Source organism: Bidens hawaiensis, unplaced genomic scaffold (assembly GCF_021521415.1).
Source record: "Bidens hawaiensis isolate Kalapana, Puna unplaced genomic scaffold, B.hawaiensis_p1.1 tig00025381_1, whole genome shotgun sequence".
Lineage (NCBI taxonomy): Eukaryota > Viridiplantae > Streptophyta > Magnoliopsida > Asterales > Asteraceae > Bidens > Bidens hawaiensis.
The window spans coordinates 141291-156725 of NW_027494054.1; the positions used below are offsets into that span (position 1 = coordinate 141291).

General features: G+C 39.9%; 1 protein-coding gene across 1 annotated transcript; it reads right to left on the reverse strand.

The window, feature by feature from the left end:
* Positions 1-2828: 2828 nt before the first annotated feature.
* Positions 2829-4415, reverse strand: LOC143571470 (protein NOI4-like). Its single transcript, XM_077056885.1, has 3 exons — positions 4303-4415; positions 3510-3704; positions 2829-3189 (listed from the first exon to the last, which is right to left on the reverse strand). Exons 1-3 carry the CDS (start codon positions 4306-4308, stop codon positions 3145-3147), a joined length of 246 nt encoding a protein of 81 aa, XP_076913000.1. The 5' UTR covers positions 4309-4415; the 3' UTR covers positions 2829-3144.
* Between the last annotated feature and the right edge of the window lie 11020 nt (positions 4416-15435).

Sequence of the window (15435 nt, forward strand, 5' to 3'; positions counted from 1 at the left end):
TGGTAATTGGAGGCGTGAAGGTTAGGGAGTGCCCTCCCAATCTTGAACGTTATCGCAATGGGGACGACGCGAGCGGAGATGTAGAAAAACTCCTGCTTCCAAGAACGAAGACTACGCTCAGTAGCGCAGATCTTCAACCCTTGATCCGAGTAACAAGGGTATACCAGCCCTGGATGCACCTCCAGGTGTAGAAGGTCATCAGACGGTCGACGCGGGGCTCGATGTCCAAAATACGGCACACCCATTCGAAATGGCGAACTTTAGCAATCGCCATTGGGTGCACCTCCGTCAAATGAACACCGTGTTTCTCCAGAACACGGTACACGAACTTCGTTAATAGGAATCTTAGATTCCCATATAGGAAGAACGAAGCGTAAACCCCTATCTTGCCCTTAGGGGCATCGTACACCGTCTGGTTGGGCTCCGGAAACTCTGGCTCATACGGCTCCAGCATGAACTTCTTGACGATGTAATGGTATACATCGACAGAAAGAGTACACTGGCACTCGCCAGCAGTACTCTTATCGTCCTTATCGGACGTAGACGTTGGGTTCTCGAGGTAAACGTCAGACTCCTCGACGTTAACCTCAGGATCACGAGTAGAAGAAGACATTTTTTATATGTTAAAGAAAGCGGTTTCAGGAGAATGCTCGCCGGAAAAGATGAGTATTCGCCGGAAATCGCTTAAAAGGAAAAGAAGAGTGAAGTGAAGTTATGGGATGAGATACACCCTCTCCCCCCTTATATACTCATCGCAATGAATGCGATGAATTTAATGCGGAAGAGAGAGGGAGCGCAGGTGCAATGAAACGGCGACACGTGTGGATAAAGCAAGCTGGCAACAGGTGTCGGAATGGCGCGTGTCATGAAACTCGCGCCCACGCGCCTGAAAAAGCGTCCTGATTGACCACATGCTGTCACGTCGTCATAACTTCCTGCACGTCCTGAAACCGTCAGAAGACGCCAACGTCCCTTCAACCGTTTGGGCTGTCCTTATCCTTTCACCAACTCTCCGAATTCCAAAAAGATTCAAAAAGATTCAAAAATAAGAGGGAATATACCCCCCTTACCTTGGAAAACAAGAAACCGTAAGACAAGTGCGGGTACAGTGTCAAGGCGAAACCCTTCACATACTTAGCACCTGCAGGGAATTGAAACCAAGAAGGATCCTATGAGCCATGCTTGCAGAAAGAGAAATAGCACCCCCGCATGGCGGGAACGTTGAGAACTACATTGTTTGAAGCTTCAAGGTGGAATTGGTTGTTTAACATAACTGATCACTATGTCAAACTACCAAAACCTCGTGGAGAATCTACACAAGTGAAACTCAACGCTCCCGACTTACGAGGAGGTTATACACTTACCCGCATCATACCCAAAGATCAGGCAGAAAAGTCGGGAATTTCTGCGAGTGACATTAGGAAAACTGCGGGAAGAATCCCCACGGAAAACCTTAAAAAACGAAAAACCCTTTTCAAAACCCCTTGCTTAAAGTCCAAAAGTTCCCCTCATTAACAATTCATGAGAAGAACAATGGACTGGGGGGACTTGAAGAGGTAGGTCCCAGCAAAGCCATGTTGGACCTGCAAGACTCACCTTGAAGAGGGACGTCTGCGCAAAGACCAACTGGATCCGCAGGACCCACCATGCTCAGAGAGATGAAGACCTTACACGCAGCAAGCCAGTTGTTCCCGCAGGAAAGCCACCCTTGGTAAAGTACCCTGCCTGTTCCCGCAGCTGCAGATACAAGCCAAGAAGGAGGGCTACCCGCACTAACAGTAAGGCTACACGCATGAGGCACTAACTCTTATACTTCAGTAATGTCACATGAAGAAGGAATGAGCAGGGCGGGAATATTCCCACCTAAAAGAGTCAGTCCGTACGCTTCTAGAAGATCTTTTGTACTATACCTACCAATGTATGGACAAATAGACAAGATCTGGCAAAAGCAACCCATGAATCAATCACAGGGTGACAGCTCACCGACAATAGTACGAGGAGCAGCACGCTCCAGTATAAAATGTCACTATCAGCCGCTGCCTACCCACCAACTCCCATCGTGGCACGAACATAGCCTGTAGTTGGTGGAAAAGGAATATTATACAGCTGGCCGTACCTGCTTGGAAACCTACCTTCGGCTATAAATACTCCAACACCTTGGAACGGTATCATCATCTTATCTTCTCTCTAGCTATTTTTCTCTATATACACTTATATTCAGAGCAATCTAGTCTGATTCTCACGCCGGAGGGTAGTCACAAGGAGGAACCCCCCCCCCCCCTTCTCAGTGACGAGCTCACGGTGTTTGTTTTGCAGGTCGAGAAGAATAGCCATCTTTGCTGGACCTAACCCTCGTGAGAAACATCTACTTAACCCCCAGATTATCCTTAATCTGCCGGGGCAATTCAGTGTTTCTTCAATATGTATATGTGAATATCGAGAGCATACGCTACTATTAGAAAAATGTGCGTGTATAACTTTTGAATATCATATGCATATATGCGTCAATCTTAACGACCACATTACCAACACAAACATAAATAAATAATATATGAATGAGACATTTTCAGGTTATTTAATGACACGACATTTCCGTTCATCTGTGTGTGACTGACAATGACAAGGATAAAACAGTGTCGTGCTGTCCATCCAAACTCATTGCAAGGCATAAACTGATGATAATAATATACAAGTGCCAAACAGGATTCAATTCGTGACAACTATTAATATAAGCATGGTTGTAAAAATCACGCCTAGCCATTTATTAAAAACATGTAATAGTTTTGTTCGACGCTTACAACTTTTTCATTATATTACAAGACAATCCATTTTACTCAAATGAGGTCAAATTTATATGACAGACTTAACGCCGCCAAACAATCATCATCCATAACCATAACAATAACAATATCGGTTTAATATTAAAGTTTCCGAAAGTAAAACCAAGGTCAAAACTACACATGACCTTTGCATAACATAGATAACACACAAACACAAGCAGCAAGGAGCTCAAAATCTGTAATATAGACACATTTCATTTCATACTCTTCTTTTCTCCCTCCCCCCATAAACAAAACGCACTCTATAACACACATAAGCAAAGCAACACTCGGTTTCATTGTGCCAGTACACCTGTCCGCCACATCAGGATTCCGCTAAAGGTGCTTGCATGCAGCAAAACCATCCCTTCTGCATATCATAAAGGTCAACAAAGATGGTCAAAACGGTGTTTTAATCGCAATCATATTTACATTGTGAATTCAAGTCACTTTTGATACACTAAAGTTGTAATTTGCCTATAGTTTGTGAATCATAAAGTCATGTACAAAATGTACAAAATTAACAAAATATTGTAAAAAAAACATAAAAAAAAACTTATAAAAGACCTATTATACTACTCCATCCATCAGGACAAATAACACTTGGCACACAATTATAGTGTTCAATGACTAAAGTTAAATAAAAAAACAAAATCCAGCTATAACAAGAAAAACAAAGTGGCCACTTACAGCTGGAGGTTTCTTTACAGGGGCAGCAGCAGCAGCATGCTTCACACCAGGGTTCGCATTTGACGGCGAGTCTGGTTGGCCCCCTGTCTTCTTCTCATCCCGGGCCTTATTAAAGATCACAGTAAAACCCTCAGCCAAAGCAGGATCATTCACATCCCAATCCCCAAATTTCGGCAATGGCCTGCCCTTCTCTTCCTGAATAAACACATACATACTAAACTTAAAAACAACAATCAGCAGCACATACCGATACACATATCGGCTATCGCACAAATAACAATATGATTAACACTTAACAGTAGATGTTATGTTATACACTTAATAAACATATATATATACACACACACACACATATGCTCATATCATATATACTTACTGAGACAAACTACAGACAAGGTGACCCGTTGTACGAAACCCTAGTACGTTGTGTGTGTGTGTCGATGGGGCATAATAGGGGCAACCTGTGTGTTTCAAAGGAAGCACAATCAATAAATTCATAAACTATAGGTAATACTTGTTCTAGTCAGGTCCCAGTAGTACCAAATTAACACACAATATCCTCCTAAAAATCATTTCAATTTAATCATGAAAGAGACAAAAAGGAGTAAATACAACAAAATTAAACATCATGATTCCAAATTAGGAATGAATTTGAATGATCAATAAGTAATACCTAAATTAATCAGTTCACAATTACACTACAAATTCACGATAAGCAAAGCACACAAACAAGGCATACAATCGATCGATGGATCTGTTGATAGCAATGAGTATAAGGAGATTTGATGCTTACCGACATGAAATTGATAGTGATTGAGTGTGGTATTAGAGAATAATGGAATTTGATAACGGAACGGAGTATGAGTTTGAAGCCCTAATATTGATCCACAGAAAAAGATATTATTAGGCTGAGGGGCGTGGGGCGCTAACCTGGGCGCGTGAGCCCCTCCGCTCGCGCCCCCAGACGCTAACCCCACACCACCGGGGCGCGAACCTGGGCGCGAACGGGGCGCGAACGCGAGCCCCCAGGCAGGCGTGAGTGTGGTCGCGGGAGAAGAGAGAGGAAAAGCTGGTGGGCCCGCCCAAAAGAGCCGTTGAGCTTCGTTTTTTTTTTTAAAAACCTTTAAAAACTCCTATATAATACCCCAAAATCAACCCATTTCAACCATATCAAAACACAACTTCAATCTCCAAACTCATATATAATACCCCAAACTCCTATATAATACCCAAAAATGTCTGGAAATTGGTACCCAAACCTAGATTCAGATTATATTGACGACGATTTATGGTCGTCACCAGACCAACCGATGTTTTATTCGGGGCCGCAAGAAACATCCGGCTTTCAACCATCCAACATACAACCGTCTCCTAACTTTGTTGTTCCAGAGACACAAGAATCACACGGTGATGCTACCGGAGCAAGAAGACGCGTCCACCGGAAAAAACAACCTGCAACGGACGGGCCAGGACCGGCTTCGACTCCGAGGACGAAACGGAAAACCACTCCGTGGTCATCGGATGAGAAGGAAGCCTTGTGTCGGGCTTGGATAGTCATTTCTGAGGATCGGCGTTGCGGTAATTGTTTTAACGTTTTTAAAAATGACTTTTAATAAAAAAGTTAAATAAAAAAGTTAACTGGAAATCTAATTTAATTACTCATTTTGCAGCCGACTACCAAAAAAGCAAGGTTTTTTGGACAAAGGTTAGGGAGACGTTCTATACGCTCGTTGGGAGTACAGAGCGAAACGCCGATATGATTTCGGGTCGGTGGTCCGAAATCAGAAAATTTGTCGGCTTGTTTACTAATCTTTTCAACAGGAACGCCGGTCGTATGAGACCAAGTGGCAGTGATGATTTGGCGGTTTACAATTTCACTGTCGAAGAGTGGAGGCAGGAGTGTTTGCGGAGGTATGGGACGGTGAAGACGTGGGACGATTTAAAGTTGTGGGAGAGGTTGAAAAGGTGTTCCAAGTGGGTTGAGCTTGTGGCGCCGGACCATGATGCGGAAGTAGGGCCGAAACGGACTAAAACTAGTTCGTCTGGAGCGTATAGCACTTCCGCCGGGTCGGATTGCAGCGTTGGATTCGACCTAAACATTGCGGGGGAGGAAACGTCTTCACCGCCGAGGAGGCGGCCATTGGGACGGGACGCCAAGGGGAAAAAACCGGCTGAGGGGGGAGCCGTAAACATCGTCGATCTTGTTGAATCCCTCAATAAATTCAACAAAACCATGGAGGTGGTCTCTAATGACAAAAAGGAAAAAAGTCGAATGAGAGATTTGGACTTCCTTACAAGAGACTTCAGTAACCTAAATCCGGTCGATCAAATGCTGATGGAAAAGCAAAAGGAACGTATCCGAAAGAGGTTGATCGAAGAAGACCAAGCCGAAGAATAAGAATAATGTTTTTTTAATACTTTAATTTTTATTTTATTTTTAGATATTAATGTGTTTTTTTTTTAATGTGTGTTTTTTTTAATAATTTATGAGTTTTTTTAATAATACGTTTTTTGAATATATTTATAAAAAAATAAAAAAAAAATCCGCTGGAGCCCCTGCTGGAGCCCCTCCACACCAGGGCCAGGGGCTCCAGCGGGGGCTCCAACACCCACCTTATCCAGTTTCTCTCTCTGCCACACGTCACAATATTATTGGCTGGAGCCCCCACTCACGCCCCCGTTAGAGCCCCCCACACCCCTCAGCCTTATTGCAAGAGATCTCAAATGTGGTGGGCCCACCCGTTTGCAATTTACAAGCATTTTCACCCCGTTCCATGTAAATATGTATACATGTGTCAATTACTTTTGTAAACGTCATTAGGAACGTTCAATTTGGATTTATATTATTCAAATCATATAATTTTTTACCGTAATATTTTTTTGAGAGTGGTAGGTAAAGAAGAAAGAAAATATATGTTAAAAGTATAAAATATATTATTTAATTTAAAATAAACGATAAAGTGAATGATTTTTTTTAAGAGAAATATCCTTTTATATATAACACAAATCGAACTATATCTGCATAATGAGTAAGCGAGCAACAAGCTGCGCCGCTATCCCCTTTTGAATCGCAAAGCCTATTCTACTAAATATAAATCTTTGGTTCCTCGGGCTCTGCGAGTCACTGTGGACTACCTTCTGCACCCGCTCCAAGAAGCGAACCGTCTCGGGAGCTAGGGATCCAAAAGTGTCGAAGGCAAATGGAATGAACACGTGCTGATTCTCCAAACACGATGTCTCATGCTTAGAAACCTTCCTAGACTCCGCTCTCAAAACCGACTGTCCCGGTACGAAGCCACTGTCTCTCAGCCCCACCAACGGGGACACCCAAGTGAGGTCAACACACGCATACTTACCCCTTGCCCAGCCAAACACAGGAACATCCGCATGACGCAGGGTAGATCTTCCCTCACGCGGATCAGTCAAAAAGTTAACAGGTGCCTCTTTCTTGGCTGAGATCCCGGCACGTCTAAGCACATCCCATAACACATTTCTAACCCAGTCATGACGATACTTGAATCCCGGCAATTCCTTACAGTGGAGGGCATGCTCACCGAATCTATCCAAACAAGTTTTTTTACAAATGGGGCATAATTCATCTGGAGGGAAAAGGGGAATCATAAGCCGGTATTTAAGGATGGCTCTGTATTCAACTGCTAACATCCCTTGCCCAAGACCTTCAATGGGCACAACAGTCAAAAAATCCTGGGCATGAGCCCCCTTGAGACAAGCTAAAACTGCCTTTTGTCTCGGGGTCATATCGAATCTCTCCTCCAAATCATGTACGTGTTTACCATAAAGAGCGCTCGCCAAGGTTTGTTGAGGTTTCTTGGGGGCGGTCTCCTTATCAGTAAAACCGCCTATATCAAGGTTCGGGAGAGTTGTTCCAATATTACCAAGTGCAAAAGAGTAGTCAGGATCTACCCCCGTAACACCAGTGTTTCGCAGGACGTGGTCCTGCAATTTCCACGACTGAGACCTGGAAGCTACAAATGCATATGCGGAGACATCCTCAGCCGAGAAAATTCCTAAGCCTCCGCAACGCATAGGGTAATAATAATATAATTATTATTATATGGATAAGAAATGGGCTAAGAATGCTTTAAATGATTGTTAAGACCGTGCGTAGTATCTGTCGTACCCACACGTAACACCAGCAAAACACGGGGAAGAATGCCCTCCCGAGCGTATGGGGAGGGGGGGTTGGTTAAAATAGTCGTAAAACGGCTATGTTTAAAAAAATCATTTTATTTATTAAAAATTATACCCTATAAAACTAAACTTATCAAATTTTTTAAAGCACAACTCATAATCTCATTCTCTACCAAAAGTATATACCTAACGGTCTTAACATAACAAATTTCTCTCATTCTACCCACATGAATCCATTCAATCATTTGATGTTCGGTTTTGGGCAATATAATCAATCAATGCATGAACAGTGACGCACACCACCCAAGCAAGTCGACCGAACTTCCCATTCAGTGTTAATTTCAACCCACATGATATCGTACATGGAATATTTAGTATGCCCAACTTACAAGCCGATGTTTTTAACCTAACTCAACTGAACTTCAAGGTGACACAAGACAAGACAGCAACAGAGAGCAAGCTGATCCGGTGACACAAGACGAGCTTGTGATACAACCCGGTTCAAGCAAAGCTAAAAAAGCCAGTTCGAGCAAAGTTGGGCGAGGACGCTCACACAAAAAGGGACTAAAAAAACAATTTTGCCGTGGACGCCCGAGGAGTATTTGACGCTTGAATTGTCGTGGATCTCGGTCTCGAAAGATCCCGAATGTGGTAAGTGTTTAACATATATATTTTTCTATTTTACTAAATGTTTCTTAAAAAATATTAACGGTCACTAATATGTTTTCTAACATTTTCTTTTTATAGCAACTATAAAAAATTAGGCATATTTCAGGATAAAGTTCATGGACCATTTTTCAAACTAATGGTCAAAGAGGATGAGTACCAAAAGAACGATTCTTATCGAGAAAATGTATCAATATGAACGACAAGTGACTCAAAACATCCCTATAAGGCTTCATCCATTATATATGTAGTAGGGCTGTCAGTTTTACCCGAAACCCAACCCGAGAAAACACGTACCCGAACCCGAACTAACCCAACCCGGAAAACCCGAACCTGAGAAAAGACTAACCCGAGCCCGAACCGAAGTAATTCAGGTTGGTTCTCGTGTTTGATTTATAAGTTTTGGGTCAACCCGAATAATTAACTCGAATAAACTTTTAGTTTTGAAATTAAATATATATTTAGGTATAATAGGCTTAGTCTTAGCCACTAACGTTATCAGAATATGGTCCTATGTCACACCCCGACTTACGGCCTAGGCGTGTGATCAACAGTTGGTACCGGTTTTGTAAATGTATCAGAGTTTAGCAGAAGTCTTTAAAAATTATTATTATATTTTGAAATAAAGCTTTATTTATAATAAAATATTAATATACCTTTTATCAGAGTTTGTTTTTAGCGGAAGACTTTTTAAAAATATTTATTGTAAAATATTTATATACTTTTGAAATCATTATTAATAAAATATAATTTCTTTTGTTTGATAAAGCTTCTCGGGTAATAAATACCCAAGTATTTGTTTTATAAATCTTTGTTTAAATCATGCTGTTTTAATAATTTAAAACAATGAGCCATCTCTACCTTGCGAACATCCACTTCATGAATGGCTCAAATTCTTGATACTGTAATTTCCTGAAATGTTAGAAAATACGTCAGCGATATACTAGTGAATACGCTGACGCTAAAAATATTTTCTTTTACTTTATTACCCCTCGAGGGTTACGCAAGCCTCGTGTGACATTCGTCAAAATTCGAATCTCGATTTGTACTCGTGTCGAAAAATTTTATCATGCAAACCCGACTCAACTTATTTTAGAACTTTATTTAATTATTATATAATATTATTAAAGACCTCGATATTAAATAAACCGATGTTTGTCATAATTTAGTGTTGTTAAGAAAAACATAAGAGGTTCAAACGGGTTTTCGTAAACTCGTTATAAACTTTGGAAACCTTTAAACTCATGTTAAACAATGATTGAAACTTGGAGGGCTTGTTTTGAAAATATGTATTACATATATCACCAACACAAAACCTAACCCTAACATAAATATACAACATCTATCTCTTTCTCTCTAACCTGCCACCCTTGCCGGCCGTCGTTTCCGGCGAACCTCCGGCCACCATCTCCGGCGAACACCACCACCTCCGGCAACCCCTTATCACATGCAATATAACTCCAAACAACGATTCCATTACGTTTGTCCGCTAGTTTAGGTCAGTTTTCACGTGATTTAACACGTTACACAGCCGGGATTCGCGGATCGACATCACGGACTCGTCGGAAACATACAAACGAGCCGTTTGACTAATTATTCTCAATCATAACTCAATTAATTGATACCACAACATCCTCTCAAGCCAACGATCAAAAACCCTATAACCAATCTAATTAACAAGATCGTTTGATATCGATCGTTCTTCACCTTGTTCACCATCAATCCATCATCGTTTTAGGTAATTAAATACATGGTTTTGATCACGTTTACATGAGGATCAAAACCCCTAAACTCGTTTTGATTAACTATAAACGGATTGATCGATTTGATTTTCTAGGGTTCATAATCAATTTGGGGGTTTTGGGTTAATGTATTTAAAGTTTAGTTTCCATTTCTTTACTGAATTAGCCACTGGCTCAGTTGGCCAGTGCACTTGGGTTGCACGGCTCAAGTCGCGTGTTCGAGTCCGGCTCAACTCAAATTTTCGTTATTTATTTTGTTAATCCATTTTTAAGTATTTTAAAGGTTATAAAACTTATAAAAGTTAATATTAAATATAAATAAACTTTTTCGTATTAAAACCGAACATCATTATAACCTGTTTTCTCGGCTTGACTCATTAAACTAATTTTATCTATACATATATATGTATATATGTATAAATATATATTTATACAATGTTTAATAAATACGTTTTAATTAACTAAAAATCATAATAAATATTAAAAATAGTTTCTAATAAACTTATAAAAAAACCGAAACTTTTATCTCGATCTCGTTTCAAGGTTTTCGTGTTTATATATGTATATATGTTTATATATATCTATATATAGATATATATGTATGTATATATCGTAAATATATAAATAACAAACTCTAACTTATTTAAACCCGACACCATCTTTTGGGTAAAGTTATTTTCATAAAAGATGTACATTTTCACATGATAAACGTAAGCCTTAAATCAAAATCTGTAAATTTGGAGCTTTCGGTGGTCAAATCGATCCCGGCCCGTTAAGGGGCATTTTAGTCAATTTTGGAATAATTCGAATACTCTATCTTCTGGTTAGAACTAGCTTTCGGACCAGAAGAATTTTCTGTTCGTCATAATATTTTGAGTGTAGTGGTCAGAGCCCGACTCCAAACTCGCAGTTTGGATTCTGAACAGTACCAGCTCGCTTAAATATTGTTTATTTCATAACTCAAGTTCTAGACATCCGTTAGACCTGATTTCAACGGCTACGTTCTCGTTTTTAATTGTATATTATTCCCTCAAAGTTTCAGGTTTATTTATTTTCTGACCAGTCAGCTCGCTTAACCGCATCCTTAAATTTCTCGTTAACTTTATTATTTTAAGGTGAGTACTTTCATACCCCTTTTTCCATCTTTCGTTTTGGGGTGACATTTCATACCTATCAAACTAAATGCTTTATTTACTTGAGTCTTAAACCCACAAACGTGATTGTATACTTGACTTGAATAATTGCTCGATTTGGTGTTCTATGCTTATTTGCCTATGTGTTTACAGCTTTTGGATGGTGGAACTATCTATACCATTTGGCAATGGCAAGGTGTCGTTAACGTAATGCAATTAACGATAACTATAAATCCTAGACTACTTGGCAACCCCTTGTAGCTAGGTGGTGCTAATGTAAGCTTATTAGCAACTGTCAATAAAATCCTAGACTAATTGCCAATAGCTAGGTGTCGCTAATTTGTTTAGCGATAACTATTTTATCCAGGTTTATAGCTCTTATTTATTGTTTTGTATACTAGTTTTGTGGCTTTTCATATTATATACTATTGTTGCTCAAACTTATGAATTGCTCACCAACCTTTGTGTTGACAAACTTTATTTTATGAAATGTTACAGGTTTGACTATTGTTGACTCGAGGACTTGACGAAAACGTTACCAAGACTATTAGGATATTTGTAAAACGAACAATATATTTGCTACTTGTATTTAACTTGGTTGTGTGAATGAGATGTGTTGTTTATTGATTTGTTGAACTAAAATGAGTTGAATAAATATTGTCACTTTAAATAGTGTCTTGTGTATTTGTCCAATCACGTTGCACCCCGGCATGTTCTGCCGCCTTTGGTCGGGGTGTGACACCTCGGCCCATCTTGGCTTAGGAATAACAAAGTTAAAACAACATCATTATAAACTCGAGTCTCTACTCTAGGTCACCCCTGCAAACACCGCAGCGTTCGACTTAGTTAAGTACCCGTATGTATACACATGGCCATTACTCCCCGCAGGCGAGCGTGACTATAACCAAGTGTGGTGCGATGTGCCCACCACGCTATTACCACATATGTAAGGATCCAGACAAACGTATACTACAGCCTGAGGGCTAGGCTTATACTCTTATTTATAATGTTTTTAGAGACACTTAGTCTCACGTAAAGTTTTTCATATAACACGTTTGACTTACATCCCGCAAGTACATGAGTTGTTTCTATAGACTTACCGTCGGCTAATTCAACAGGAAATTTAGCATCTAACGGGGTTGGAGTTAAGTCTAAGAGTTTACTAAATTTCGATACAAAACTCCTATCAGCTCCAGTGTCAAACAAAATAGAAGCAGAACAGTCGTTCACAGGGAACTTACCGGTAACCATATTCGGATCGCTGCGGGCCTGGGCCGACCCAATGACGAAAGCTCTACCTTTACCACTGCTCCCGCCACTGTTATTGCCTTCATTGTTCTCATTCTGCTTCAGTTTGGGACAATCCTTCCTGAAGTGACCCTCTTGACCACACTCAAAGCACCCTTTCGTCGCTGTAGGCTGTTTAGGAGCACCCTTAGCCGCTGTAGGCTGTAGGATGTTTAAAATGCCATACTTGCTATTTATAGCGTTTTCTGGAGACCCGTCGCAATACGCGATGGCCCTAGACATAGCCGTCGCGTATCACGACGTAGCTATGGTGAGTCGTAGATAGGTTTGCCACGTGGCATACGCGGTGCCACGTGGTGACACGTGGCGAGCTTTATGCCGCATTGTGACACGTGGCATGACACGTGTCACATTGTCATGGCTTTATGCCATGTGGTGACACGTGGCAGGACACGTGTCACCGTCTCAGACCTCGTCATCGCGATACGCGATGATGTTTGGTCTAAGGCCGTCGCGTATCGCGATAAGGCCCGGAGATAGATTTTTCATTTTTTAATTTTTAAGTTCAAAACTTTGACATTTTGGTCCTTTATCTTTTTGAACTTGGTATTTTTGACTCGTTATTTTCGTAATGTTACATCCTAATCAATTGTTGCTATTACAACTATTATAGATCGATTGTTTATTGTTATTTATATTTTCCATTTATTACTAATAGCAACCGTCATCAAACAACCAAATCACACCCGATTGAAGAAGATTATGGTTCGATTTAGTTTTACTCTTCTTTTTGATTGTTTTATCAAGTTATGATGGTTTATTATTTGATTATTTGCTTACGAGCAAAGAATAATATGTTGTTTTTATTTTAGCATTGTAGTTTTTTAAATTTGTTTTGTTTTCTAGGATACTCGAAACCCTATGAACCCAACCTGAAAAACCCGAACCCGAAAAACCCGTGAGAGATTTGGGTTGGTTTCGGTTCAAAAATTAAAACTTTTCCGAAGAATCCGACCTGAAAAAGCCGAAACACAATAAATAAACCCGAAGAACACCCCTAATATGTAGCAGGCACAATTAATTATTGTGTGCATGTAACGAACGAACAATCAAGTTGTAAATTATTATTATAGCTTGTGAGTTGTGTGTATGATGTGTATCTAATAATTTTATTCGGGTTAACGTGACCAGGGGATTTTGTAAACATTTGTATCGAATTTAATAATGGGGCACACTGTTAAGGAAATCTATTTTCTAAATATATTAATTGTTTTTATAAAATATTTCAATAAAAGAAAATATGGTGTATTTGGAAAGCTAGAAACGAGTCGGTGTTTGAAGGAAATGATCATAATCTAAGTGGAGTAATACGAGAAATAAAGGTCTTAAGTTTTATTTGGGTCTGGAATAGGTCAAAACATACAAGCTTAACTTTGGAGAGATGGGACAATTTCAACTTTGATCTATTGTAAGGGTTATGGGCGGTGTGGGTGGTTGGTTTGTGATCGGGTATTAACGTTTGTAGTGTTTTTGGCTGGACTAGCATCTTGTTGGTCTTCGCTTTCTTCTTTTTAATAATATTTCTTGATTGGTCGCTAAAAAAGATCAGACATCAAATATTTATAAAAGACTTAGTTAATTTTGTGTCACCTGATGAAAAAGTATTTTACTTTAATGGTGATTAGATAAATGTGCAAACATAATATCACTTTTGTGTGACTTGACGCCAATACATTACCATTTGTTTTTATCGGTTGACGTAATAATGTATGTTTTATTGTGATTGGTTTCCTCATATGTGTATTGAAAAGGTTTTGAGTGAAATGTGGTTTTCTTGCTAGTTTTGACGAGATCATCCAAGAAACCAATATGTTGTTCATCTTGAAGTTAGTGACCACAAATCAAAGAACAACTAGAAATCAAAGTATTCGGCGGATGCAACGCTGAATCTTCACCACCCAACATATCTCTAGAGCTTGGATTCAAAGTTATGTGTGGATTTTGCATAATTAGTTTTCTATCGTTTTCCTCCTATTTTACAATGAATTATAGAATCGAGAACGCATTGCAACTGCTTTTTGGGTTTTGTGAACAACTAGTGACGTATAATAAGGGGACAAGCAACATCTAGTGAGATGGCATTTGGTTTGCCTCTTAAGGTTATGCGATAGAAATTGGGGGTGAAATATCGTCGAAAAAACTGCAACAACCTGAGGGAGATGTTAATCAGATATAAGTGAAAGAGAAAACAAAAAAAATGGTGTTCTAGGTTACATAGTTTTCAAATATAGGGATATTGGTTTTTAATACTCCTAACTTTCACTCATTGGATGCTAACAATCTCAACTTTCAATTTATTACCCACCATTTCCAACTTCCACCCTATTTTCTTGTACTCCCCGTCTAACGAAACACTAACCTCGTTAGTGTTGTGGACAACAAATGTCATTAAAATTAGTTGGGGGGGTGAAAAAGAAATTCATGTTTAACATATACCAAAATTTGCCTCCACTCCACACTAGATCAAGCACCACCACTCCACCGCCGGCTTCATACATGCTCGCTCCTCCGCTGCTATCTCCCACACCATAATCAATAGCTCACGGGTCTATTCCCAGATCTGGTTCGGTTTCTTCCGATGGAGACTCTTCGGTTTCATCTTCGGTAGTCGGAGGGTGATGGGGGAGACTTTGATTCTAATGAGGGAGACATTGGCGGAGTTGCTGGAGGAGCAGCTAAGCGAGGTTTATTTGAAGCTGACGATGGAGTGGGGGTGCTTGATCTGGTGCGTGGTGGAGACAAATTTGGGTATATGTTAAACAAATTAAATTTCTTATTCACCCCCTCAACTAATTTGAATGGCATTTGTTGTCCAAAACACTAACGAGGTGTTTCGTTAGACAGGGAGTGGGTACATGGAATATGGTGAAAGTTGGAAATGATGGGTAACAAATCGAGAGTTGGAAGTGTTATCATCCAACGTGT